General features: G+C 40.0%; 1 protein-coding gene across 2 annotated transcripts in view; it reads right to left on the bottom strand.

The window, feature by feature from the left end:
- Positions 1-13,185, bottom strand: part of LOC123563653 (methionine aminopeptidase 1-like) — a 44,740-nt gene that overhangs the window by 27,003 nt on the left and 4,552 nt on the right. For both annotated transcript variants that reach the window (XM_045356572.2, XM_045356573.2), the window contains exon 2: positions 2,841-2,892. In XM_045356572.2, the coding sequence (XP_045212507.2) occupies positions 2,841-2,892 (52 nt within the window). The remainder of the gene's footprint in view (positions 1-2,840; positions 2,893-13,185) is intronic.

Here is a 13,185-nt window from a genome sequence, read left to right as displayed (position 1 = left end):
AAAATGATTTTCTTTAAGTCCAAAAGGGGCAATAATTATTGCAAAAAGCAGGATGGAGTTATGTTGCTTGCTGTACAGGGTCAGCTTATGATGGTGAACAAGAGTTGCAAGTTTTAAAGCAAAAGCTTTGATAGTTTAAGAGAAAAAGTTGACCTAAACATAAAACTTAACCAAGAAATCTGATATTTTCTAAGTCCAAAAGGGGCCACAAATCTTGCAAAAAGCAGGATGGGGTTATGTTTCTTGCTGTACAGGGTCAGCTTATGATGGTGAACAAGTGTTGCAAGCTTTAAAGCAATAGCTTTGATAGTTTAGGATAAAAGCTGACCTAAACATAAAACTTAACCAAGAAAACTGATTTTCTAAGTCCAAAAGGGGCAATAATTCTTGCAAAAAGCAAGATGGAGTTATGTTTCTTGATGTACAGGGTCTGCTTATGATGGTGAACAAGTATTCCAAGTTTCAAAGCAATAGCTTTGATAGTTTAGGAGAAAAGTTGACCTAAACATAAAACTTAACCAAGAAATCTGATATTTTCTAAGTACAAAAGGGGCCATAAATCTTGCAAAAAGTAAGATGGAGTTATGTTTCTTGCTACACAGGGTCAGCTTGTGATGGTTAACAAGTATTCCAAGTTTCAAAGCAATAGCTTTGATAGTTTAGGAGAAAATCTGACCTGAACATAAAACTTAACCAGGCAACGCCGACGCCGACAACCGCTCAAGTGATGACAATAACTCATCATTTTTTTTCAAAAAATCAGATGAGCTAAAAAAGCACCGCCTTGCGGGTGCAGATGCTCATCTGACTTTTTTTTGTCTGTAAAATAGAAATACTGTCCTACCCATGATTTTCTAAGTCCAAAAGGGGCCGTAATTCTTGCAAAACAAGAGGGCCATAATGGCCCTATATCGCTCACCTGTTATCATTGCACTTCAGGACAGGAAGGTCAAAAAATCATAATCAAGATCAATCAAAAGAATCATGAGTAAATATAGTTGAAATTTTCTTAAAGGTACAGATATGTCAAAATACACCTAAAAATTGGACGTACCATCCATGTTGTACCACAGAAAAGTGGTCTTGGTTTTTCCCTACGACCAATAATAAAGAAGTTACTAAATAAGATATTTATAGTAACATAAAATGAAGTAACCCTTGGGGCTGGGTCAAGATTTGAAATTTTTTTGTAGAGGTCCACTAGGCAATGCTACATGTTAAATATCTAAGCTCTTCTGGTTTATTTTTAGAAAATTTTGAAGATTTTTCTATGTACAATCAAGTAAACCCATGGGGCGGGGTCAATTTGACCCCGGGGGTCATAATTTGAAAACTTTTTGTAGAAGTCTACTAGGCAATGCTACATGTCAAATATCTAAGACCTAGGCCTTCTGGTTTATTTTTAGAAATTTTTGTTAAGATTTTCCTATGTAAAATCAAGTGACCCCTGGGGCGGGGTCAATTTTAACCCCGGGGACATGATTTGAACAAATTTTGTAGAGGTCCACTAGGCAATGCTACAAGTGAAATATCTAAGCTCTAGGCCTTCTGGTTTATTTTTAGAAAATTTTTGAAGATTTTCCTATGTAAAATCAAGTGACCCCTGGGGAGGAGTCAATTTTGACCACGGAGGTCATGATTTGAACAAATGTTGTAGACGCTACATGTGAAATATCTAAGACCTAGGCCCTCTGGTTTATTTTAAGAAAATTTTTGAAGATTTTCCTATGTAAAATCAAGGGGTCAATTTTGACCCTGGGGTCATGATTTGAACAGTTTTAGTAGAGGTCCTATAGACAATGCTACATGTCAAATATCTAAGCTCTTGGGCTTATGGTTTTTGAGAAGAAGATTTTTTAAGATTTTCCTATGTAAAATCACGTGACCCCTGAGGCGTTCAATTTTGACCCAGGGGGGTCATGATTTGAACAAATTTTGTAGAGGTCCGCTAGGCAATGCTACATGTGAAATATCTAGGCTCTAGGCCTTCTGGTTTATTTTAAGAGAAATTTTGAAGATTTTCCTATGTAAAATCAAGTGACCCCTGGGGCGGGGTCAATTTTCACCCCGAGGTCATGATTTGAACAAATTTGGTAGAGGTCCACTAGGCAATGCTTCACACCAAATATCTAAGCTCTAGGGCTTCTGGTTTTTGAGAAGAGGATTTTTAAAGTGTTTCCTTTCAGTTGCCATGGCAACCAGAGTTCTGCATGGAATTTAATTCTTTGAACAATTTTTAAAGGGGGCCACCCAAGGATCATTCCTGTGAAGTTTGGTCAAATTCTGCCCAGTGGTTTTGAAGAAGAAGATTTTTTTACAAATTGTTGATGCACGACGCACAATGCACGACGGACATCAAGCGGTCACAATAGCTCACCTTGTCACTTCGTGACAGGTGAGCTAAAAAACAAAATAGAGTTACTGTACTTACTGTGCAGATTAGCTTTCAATGGCAAATAACTGCTCTAAGTTTTAAAGCAATAGCTTTGACTCTAAAGGAGAAAAGTTGACCTAAACGCAAAACTTAACCAAAAAATCTGATATTTTCTAAGTCCAAAAGAAGCCATAATTCTTGCAAAAAGTAGGATGGAATTATGTTTCTTGCTGTACAGAGTCAGCTTTTGATGGTGAACAAGTGTTGCAAGATTGAAAGCAATAGCTTTGATACTTTAGGAGAAAAGCTGACCTAAACATAAAACTTAACCAAGCAACGTTGAAGCCGACGCCAACACCAATCAAGTGCTGACGATAAAAAAAAATTAGATGAGCTAATAAAACCAAAGAAAAACCAGGGCTTCCTGACTAGTAGTCAGTGCTATATATATATAAGCAACACTTACTTGCTTTTTTGTGAACTTTTTTATGTTCTTGCCAAAAACTTTTGAAACATTCCTGAAAAGAGAGACATAATATAGTATACACCATTTTTTCAGATGGAAATGGTGCAAAACATTTATCTAGCTCCTGAAACTAACATGGTAATACATGTACTATAGCAACATCGATATCAGTACTAGTAAAATGAGCCGTGCCACGGGAAAACCAACATAGTGGGTTTGCGACCAGCATGGATCCAGACCAGCCTGCGCTTCCGCGCAGTCTGGTCAGGATCCATGCTGTTCGCTAACAGTTTCTCGAATTCCAATAGGCTTTAAAAGCGAACAGCATGGAGCTTGACCAGACTGCGCGGATGCGCAGGCTTGTCTGGATCCATGCTGGTCGCAAAGCCACTATGTTGGTTTTCCCATGGCACGGCTCAAATAACTTTTCCCATAACTTTTATCATCCAGGGCTGGGGATGTGGAAATAAACACAAATTGTGAAATCAAATTTGTTTTGGACATATAATTAGATTCTTTGGTTTTGCGAGTCATCAAGTCACCGAGGTCAGAAAAGTGTGAGTTGAAAAAAAATGCGTACAAATTTTAAGTGCAAAAGTTTATGGAGGGTATTATCCGCCACAATATGCTACATTACATATTTCAAATTAGTAAATGCAAATTCCATGCACGATAAATGACAACTTCCTGTGAATGTAAATTGCTTTTTGGTATTACCCACCACAATACAAACTGCCATGTTACATATTTCAAATTAGTAAATACAATTTCCATGCACCTAGTTGACAACTTCTAAGTTCCTGTGAATGTAAATTGCTTTTTTGCACCTTTCAAATTGATAATTACAAATTACAATTTACATGCACCAAGATGACAAATTCTTATTATAAATACTTCCTTGTGCATAGACTAAATGTTGCAAATGAGAAATTTAGAGAAATTTAAGTTTACGCTTATGCAAATTCCCAAATTCTAATTTCCCATGTATGCACATTTAATGTTGCAACTTGGTAATTACCAAATTGTATTTCATTCAAGTGTGATTTTTTTCTGCCACAAGACAATTGTTAATTTGTATATTTGAAACTTCTGGATATAACGGTTCATCCTAAAAAACAAATTTTGTGTCAATTTCATAATAAAAACTCTTTGGATGTTTGAAATATAATTTTATTAATAATATATGCGACTATACACGAGAAAATTATTGCTGTATAATTACATGAAATATTATATTTAATGAAATACAAACATGCATAGTTAACAAAATATGGAATGTCAAAAGTTTTTTCAAAATGTTTTGTTTGTGTTCGGGTTTAACGTCTTTTTCAACAATTTTTCAGTCATATAAACGACGGTTTTTCAAAATATATTAACACTATATTGAAATTCAATAGATACCCATATTACTCGAAATATATGAGTTGTAAGTCAGTATGATTTTATTGATATTTTCGCAAATAATTGTGCGATACGGAAGAACAGCTTCCGGTTTCCTCCAGTAATTATGTCAACATCCGGTAGTCTGGGCTAACATAAAATTCTCTCGAGAAAACTGTTTACACCGGTATCATGGAAGCCCCGGTACCATGCTGATGGACCTGAAATGTGACTGGGTATAATTCTTCACAGTTCTAACTTTCGTCTATCTGCACACAATCTTGACCGGGACTCAAACTTCCAGCTTTCACTATTTGCAGTATTCTCACACTTTCACTTTTCTTGCGCACAGTCAAAGAAATGTCAAGTCTAACAGTTTGGCGTAATGATGTAGATGTAGATCAAGCAAAACGAGTATACATATATGTATTGTACACGATTTAACGTTTATCGCGTCTACACGTAACATGCGCATAAGCCATAAAAGTTTTAAAACCAATAACTTTACACGACCATGTACTGTGAGTTATCTATCTATCTATCTTATCTTATCTTATCTTTCTAATCTAATCTAATCTAATCTAATCTAATCTAAATCTAAATCTAAATCTAATCTAATCTAATCTATCTATCTATCTATCTATCTATCTATCTATCTATCTTCCATAACCGTCAAACCCCTTGCCGGGATGTAGATGTTTTGCGCATCAAAATCATAAAGAGAAAGAATATAGTGATAAAAATTTAGAGTGGAAGAAACTAAAAAATTAGATTTGGTGAAATAAAAAGGAGTTTGCAGGATAACTAGGGCGAAACATGTTCAAGGCTGCAAACTGCGGCACTGAACTGCTCTAGTTAGGGAGGTGGTACACTGGGGGGAAGTTGGTTCCAATGGTACACAGTTCTCGGAAAATAAGAAAACTTGTAATAGTCAGTGGTTGCAGTAATTAACCTATAACTTAGGGAATGGCCATAGCGGACACATCGGGTTATTGGGGTACGGTAATCTACGATTGGGGTAGCAACCAGATCATGATGAATCTTACAGAACAGTGATAACCTAGAATCTATACGCCTTAAATCCAGTCGACGAGGGTTTAGGGAGTGTAGCATATATCTGTTGGCAGTGGTTAGTGAACCGTCACCGGTGCATCAGACCCGAGGTCTAGTGCACCGTCATTTTTGTTATATATAAAATATAGCCTTTATGTAAAGTTTAATCAAAAGATATTTTCACCAGTAAAATGCAAGAGCATAACTTAAAGAATGAAGTAAGATAAACCTCGACTTACCTGTTAATTTACCGTTTTACCTTAAAGCGCTGATCTCCGTTCTTCGGCAACAGTGGTATCCATCATTTACTTAGCTATTTCTGAATGACATAATGAATTTCATTGATCCTTTCTTTTAATTATTGTCTGCATTTGGATATATATATGTATGTATATCAAAACTGAAATTCGATCTTAATTTCAGATTTATTATGTCAGTGACAATTGACAATTAACTCTTTATAAAACATGAAATTCGGAAATGTTGATATGATTTCAATATTTGTTATATTATTAATTAAAAAAGCTACATCTTACGAAATCTATGGTAAAAACTGTGAAAAACAATAAAGATTAAATTGAAACAATAAATAGAGGTCTACAAATGTAGGCTTTGTTGGTAGCTTGTTAAAGTTATTTAATAATTAGCTTGGGCGTGTTTGTCTTTTGTATCGGCAGCTCTGATCATGAGATAGTGAATCTAAAATTAAGTTCAATTTTATATTACAGACAATAACTAATCTTAAATGGACATAAATATACTAGTATGCTATTTATGAAAATTAAAAATTAATTATTTCTTTCAATGAAACTCATTCTGTCATAACTGAACGTTCTACTTAAGAATCATTCCGCCATAATAAACTTTCTATTAATAGACCATATCGGATAGCGGCACAATGTTTTTAATCGGTATATCGGTAAATCAAAAGGTACGTTAAGGTTTATTTAAATTAGAATCATCTTACTTCATTCTTCTAATAATGATCACACATATAACTTGTATTGGAACTTGTATTGGTCTTGTAGAATCTTCTTGATATAACTGGCGACAATAAGTTATAATTATAATTCAAAGAAAAACTATATTCTATATTTAACAAAAACGATGGTGCACTAGACCCCAGGTCTGCTGCACCGGTGACGATGCACTAGATCTCGGGTCTGCTGCACCGGTGACGGTGCACTGGCCACTGCCATATCTGTTACACTAGAAGTACGGCCGTTATTTTGGTATAAACTATCCATTAACTCTGATGACTGTATGCATACCTTCGTATTTTTTTATATGGGTAATTTTTTTTCTTCAGGTTTTGGATTTAGATGTTGACATATCCACCATGTGTCGGATCCCTACTGGTTTCCCAGTAGTTTCCGGACCGAAATCGCTATTTTTTGCCAGTAACTTTCAAACAAAACATAGTAGAAATATAAAATTTTCACAGAATAAAGCTAGGTTCTTCGTTAACACCATGCAGAATTCGTATTACACTTGCGTTCATAACACAAATGTAGATGAGGCCTCAAACGGGGCAATTAATTCCATTATTATCTCAGTTAGTCCGAGTAGTTTTCCGGACCTTTCATTGTAACAGTTGTAACCTTTCTGTAAAAGCAAACATTTCCGATTTCGTTACATATATTCAAAATTAAAACATAATTCTAAGGTGTGATGACGATTTGAAAAGTATATTTCAAGAATTTAACAAATACTAGATTTATAATACACTCATTACAGTTACGTCTAATTACGTTTGAATGACGTTTGCAACGTCACGCTAAAATGACAGAACGTATTTAGCGGACTGGTAATATTACAAAAAAGAAATTATGAACTTTGAATATAATTAACATTTAAAAAAAAAAAAAGGAACAAGACCGGTCTCAAAATTGGTAATGTAACGCCCTGACCACTCGGGCATAGACACTGCTGCTAAACATTTGATTGATAGACGGTATCGTATGTAAATCCCTGTCTATTTTGGTTCCTATTTTTAATCGATAATTTAATGCCGTAGTATAGTGAATAGGTCGATTTTTTCTGACATTCATTGTTTTATTTTATTACTATCGGAATGTTTTTCCTGTATCGTCTGTAAATGGGAGCATCAGTTGGCTGATGTTTACCTTCAAGCAGGGGTTCCATTTGACCCGGGACCCCGGGTCCGGACCCGGGAGATTTTCAAAAGACGCTCGAAGGACCCGGCATGATACTTGCCTGTGCGTCCTTCGGGACCCGGAGGCATTTTCCTTTGATAATCCTTTCTCTTATCATTCATTCCTTCAGTAAAACTATTTCCACGATAGACACGTGTATTCCAAAATAAGCACTCGCGGTCATGCCCTCCTGCCTTTGATCGTCTGCTAAATCCCGCCCTTTCTCCTGTAGACATGCCTCGCTGATTTTTTTATCAGCAAGTTACGTCACGGCGAGTGCACATAGGTAACAAGAATCAACGAAGTGTTGAAATTAATTGATAAAGCGTATTGATCCTGTGTACTGTCAAAAAAGGCGCCAATTATTAAATTATCGTAAGCAGCTGATTACCGAGCATGTGAAAAGTACCCTGCAAGATTTTTTCATGCAAACTTTAAATTAGACCATTGCTTGGTAATCATACCGTAATTTCAACAAGAAACTTCACAAATTTTGATGAATTTTGAAAGCAAAAATAAGTTTAGAATGTCCGTTCACGAGTCTAATTACATCCGATGTCATACGCATATTTCCAAAATTCCTTTAAAAAACTGACTTTCAATGCAGTTTTTACTGATAAGTAGCATCATTATTTGAGGATCTATCTCTGATTTAGCTTAGTTGGCCAAGTAAACTGAGCAAAAACTACTTTCTGATGACATTCCTGTAGTGGTCGTTGACCTTTTTAGGAGAGTTATACGGTACCGTACCGGGTAACGGGTTTTAACGTAGAGTATTCGGGGAGTTGGTGAGCCCGCCATCTTGTAGAAATATGCGTCTGTGATACGTCCGCTGTTTAGGAGGGGTTCTTAGCGGGTCTCGGCCGAGTTGAGTAGAAACAAACCCTTAGGAGTCGCTTCATTGGCGCTGCGAGCAGGGTCAGATTCACTGTTGTGGTGGAGACGGTCGGTAGGTTGCTCTAGTGAGCGGTTTGGTAGAGCGTAGAGAACCGCTGTGGTGGGGTAACGTCGTGACCGGGAAGTCAACAGTGCTTTCTGATAAAACGATCTTCGAAGCGAGGAAGGTTTAGGGGTTTGAAAAGAAGCTGTCTTGACTTAGTAAGTCATTCAGGATCGGCCGGGAAAGAGGTTTTTGAGGACAGAAACGACGATGGAAGCCGGCGGATTTTGGCGCATGCGCGCGGACGTGTAGAAGCACATGGTTCCGGAAAAATAATAACAAACCTTAGAGTAACAGCAGCTGTCAAAATTGTTGTTTGAAACTGTGAATTTGGGTACTTTCAGTGTTTTATTTAATAGTGAACAGAACTGTTATAGGAATTTGTGACAGTCTGTGTGATAATTAATAAGATCTGGTGGAACTGATTTCAGTTGTTAAACGGTGTTGCAGGACTTTATTAATCTCAAGGGCGTAGCGTGAAATTGGTGGTAGTTATTTAAACAGTGACTGTGGTTTGCATTAAATTCCTCGTAGGAATAGTGAACTGTTAAGAGTTACATAGTGTACTGAGGTGCAGATTGGAAGGAGGCAGGGGCGGTTCGAGATACCTTTTGAAGATAGTGTCCAGGGGCGGTGCAAGATAGAACAGCGGTAAGAAACGGGTTGTAAGAAGACCTGCAGACAAGGTAGGATTGTTCTTTTGTATTTTTGCGGAGGTGTAAAAGCAACCAAGCAGATTTCATTGGGCCCATCCCTGTTCATCATTTAGGTGGCGACTTGGTCTGTGTAGAAGAGGGTAACTGATATTAGGTGTACTTGTTCCGTTCCAGTGGCAGTGGTACTGTTATTGAGAGCTGTGCAGAAGTGACTTTAGCCCGTGGCTATAGTCAATGTGTCAGTAATCTGTTTGGATTTTGCAGCTGGTAGTGATCGTGCACAGGCAGACGGTGTATCTTTATGCATTGTATGTATAACGGGTAATTGCGGAAGACAATTATAATTTCTTGTAGCAGTATGGCAGAGGAAACAAAGTCACTGTTGTTGGACGAGATGAAGGCAAGTGAGCTGAGGGAAATGTTGGGCATGTTATTAAAGGGGGATAAACCTGCAGTGGAGAAACATACAAGTAAATCGAAGAAGGCGGTTGTTTCTGATGGAGAGTCAGGTAGTGATAGTGATGCGGAGCATAGAAAATCGGTGAAAAGAACGAAGAGAAGGGGTGTGAAGGCGACAAAGCGTAGTGTGCCAGTGTCGGACACTTCGGATGGAGATAGCAGTTCTGAAGAAGAGGTCAGATGTAAGAAGCGCAGGAAATATCGTGGTTTGCAGTCATTGCCAAAGAATCTGGTGTTTGGTGGTAAAGACAACTGGAGAGCCTTCAGTTGTGGTGGACGGATAGCTCAGTGGTTTGCACACTGGCCTTCCAATCCTGAGGTCGGGGGTTCGATCCCCGGCAGCTACTCGGGAATTTTCAGAAACGCTTTTCAGTGTTTCCCACCCAACTAGAGGTGTACTGGTCAGGAACCCAGGCAATCCTTGCGTGTATCAGTGCTATACACTGGGCACGTTAAAGAACCAGGCTGTCTATTCGCAACGAGCTAGGCTAAGTTAGCCGGACTAGCCTGTATCTGATTTCTGATCTCTCTGTCGTGGGGGCTTTGTCTCACTCTGTCCCTCTGGTCAGATCGCTCTGTGTCTGTACTAGTAGAGGATGAATTATGCGCCCTGTGTGGCTGCATTTGAACTATGTAAAGCGCCTTTGAACGTGAAATTGATCATGAAAAGGGCGCTATATAAATCTGGTATAATAATAATAATAATAATAATTCAAACAGAAATTTACGTTGTTTGCGAAAGCATGTGAATGGACGGATGAAGAGTGTGCTGATTGTCTTTGTTTGTGTTTAAAAGGGAAGGCGGCAGATTACTATGCAACGATTACAGAAAGAAATGAACACCTGTCGTACAGGTGTCTCATGAAGAAATTGGAACTGCGGTTTGGGGCGAAAGAACTTGTGGAAACAGCACGGCTGCATTTCCAGCAGGCTGTGCAAGAAGAAGACGAAAGTTTGGAGGAATGGGGGGACCGTGTCCTGACCCTAGCTACTCGTGCGTTCCGTGATTTGCCCAAGTGGTATACAAATGAACAGGCCGTATTACGGTTCTGTCAAGGATTATGCGACAAGGCAGCAGGCCTAGATGTTGGCATGAGGAAGTATGAGACAACGGAAGAGGCATTGGAGCACGTGAAATGGTACCAGCACGTGCATCAAGTGGTTTATGGGAAAACAAAGGTCACGTGTCGTACACGTGAACCGGAAGTGGAGGGTCCAAGGATCTGTGAGACCAGAGTTAGTGGTGCTGCATCAAGTTTGACTAGAGCAGAGGTAGAGGCGATAGTTAAGAAAACGGTGGAAAAGTTGTTAGCAGAAATGGCCAGGGAGCGTAACGATGGTGATAGACGGTCACCTGACGTTTGCTACCAGTGTGGTAAAACAGGCCATTTCAGACGAACTTGCCCAGAACGTAGATGTTACCGTTGTCAGGCAAAAGGACATTTGAAGAGGAATTGTCTGGAAGGTCAAGGTCAGCATCAGAATGGCAGGAGTGTTGTAAGCAGTGATTGTTCTAACCATAATACAGACGGAACCAGAGCGGTTTGCTGTGTGGAAAGGCAAAGAGTTGCAAAAGAGGCGGTTGGAGAACCAGAAGTGAATTGTGGCAGTCCTCGTAGGACTGTGACAGGAAGGCAGCATATGCTGTCAGAAGCAACACAAACAGATAGGTGTGTGACAGTCAGTGAAAGTGAAAGAAGGCGGTCAGGTGATGAAGCTGCAGCTGGAATGACTAAAGTGGTGTTCACCAGGGAAGCAGATGTTCAGGCCGGTAATGGCGGGCGGTCGGATGATTGTGGTGTGGCGGAGATCTGTAAGCTGTCATCAGCATCAAGGTTTAAAGTGAACATCCAAGTGGGTAGTACAGATGTTCAGGCAGTGGTGGATACGGCGGCGGAGGTCACGATTATTTCAGAGGAGGTGTTTAAGGCTCTGAAGATTCGACCAACGATGGTTAAGGATGTAAAGTTGCTGACTGCTGGTAAGGAGCTGTCCATGAGTGGATTTATAGTGGGTCCAGTCAGGCTGCAGATTGGTTCCAAAGTGTACAAAGAATACCTGAACGTGGCACCAATAGAACAAGACATGTTGTTGGGGCTCGACTTGTTGTACAAAAGAGCAGTTCTTAACATGCCAAAGCGAACGATGATTTTTGATGATGAAGTTATACCACTAATGGTGGAGAAGTTTCCTGAAAATCCGCTCGTAGCGGGAATTACGGTATGCAGGGACAATGTGCCATCAGAGTTTGCGGTCTGCATTAAATGTCAGGAGAACAGGGCAAGCAGTGGCGCTGCAAAGTTAGCTGGTCAAGGGCAGAAGTGGTCTGAAGGAGTTTGCCGGGAGAAGAAGGCTAGAACACCGAGAAAGGCTGTGGATTTAGAAAAGGGTCAGCAGAGGTATTCAGCCAGGGGCAGAAAAACAAGGCAATTCCAGGTGGACTGTTTGAAAAACAGGTGTGTCAAAAGTCAGCTGAGTGGGATTGCTGGGAGGAAGGACCAGGATAGGAAGCGCCAGGTGCGGGGAAGTAACAGAGATTTAGAGGGAGTAGGATCGGCTCAGGAGGCAGAGCCCCCTCCTCAGCAGTATTAAGCAGGAACACAGAGATCGCGACAAGGGACGTCGTACGCCTCTTGTGTGATGATATCGCGGATGTTAGCGAAGAACCTGAAATTTCAAGACCTAAATAGTTCCAGTAAAGTATGACACAAGAATTGTAGTTGCAAGGTAGTATCGGGGTGTACAAATGTACCTGGAAATCAGAAGCAAAGCATTAAATAAAAGGTGCATTAGAGGCCATGGAGTAGTAAAATCATTGGGTAGCAGTGAAGATAGTCAAGGGATGTTGTTGGTAAATGTCGGCTGTGGGGACTGCTTGATGTAATTTCTTGGAAGTATAGGCAGTGAAATGGTTAAGGGATGCACTGGAGTAGCAGTGGCAGCCAGCAGATGCGTAGTTGAGTGGTTGAATTCAACTCTAATGGCAGTGCCAGTTCGCATGTCACAAGATCAAAAAGTGGCTAAGTACGAGACTTAGGTGGTAGCTTTTGGCGGTGATTTAGCGTGGTAGATGGTGGTGACAAGGAGAGAATGTCTCGGGAAGTTGTATTGGAGCGCTAGAATAGATGAGGGAAGTCCACAGGGATGATTGTCTCTGGCGGTGCAGCAGGGCGTGCACAAGGTGTAGAGACTAAGTCTGTGGTCACTGGTGGGGCAGTCTATGACGTATCTCTTAAGATCTTGTATAGTGGGGAGAGCAGGAGGACAAGTGGTTGCAAATGCCGGGGTCATGGAGTCGTGCAGAAGTCAGGAAGTTGTGCATCTGAGTCGACAGGTAGTGATGGCTAAAGAAGCAACAGTACATGTAGAGAGGTTTGTTAAAGTGGGAGGCCAGTAAATTCTGTGTAAGGACGACATTCGTAATGTGACTGGCACGGGTGATGTGTCATATTTTTCAGGAAGGAAGGAATTTGTGGTCTACCTCGTAGGTTGGCTAAGAAGACGTTGCTGTCTGCCATGTTGGTAGTCTGAGAAGGAGATGTGATTGGCCTAGTAGGTCGAATCAAGGAGGGAGTTGCCTCGTAGGCAACTTGCAAGCTGTCAGTTGCTTGCGGGTGTTTGCATTTTTAGTACTGGTTAAACTTCCAAATGGCTGGAACTGCCCAGGGACGGAGTGCGTTGAACTGACCGCCATTGATTCT

The sequence above is a fragment of the Mercenaria mercenaria genome, chromosome 2 (assembly GCF_021730395.1).
Source record: "Mercenaria mercenaria strain notata chromosome 2, MADL_Memer_1, whole genome shotgun sequence".
Lineage (NCBI taxonomy): Eukaryota > Metazoa > Mollusca > Bivalvia > Venerida > Veneridae > Mercenaria > Mercenaria mercenaria.
This window is presented reverse-complemented; position numbering and strand designations above follow the sequence as displayed.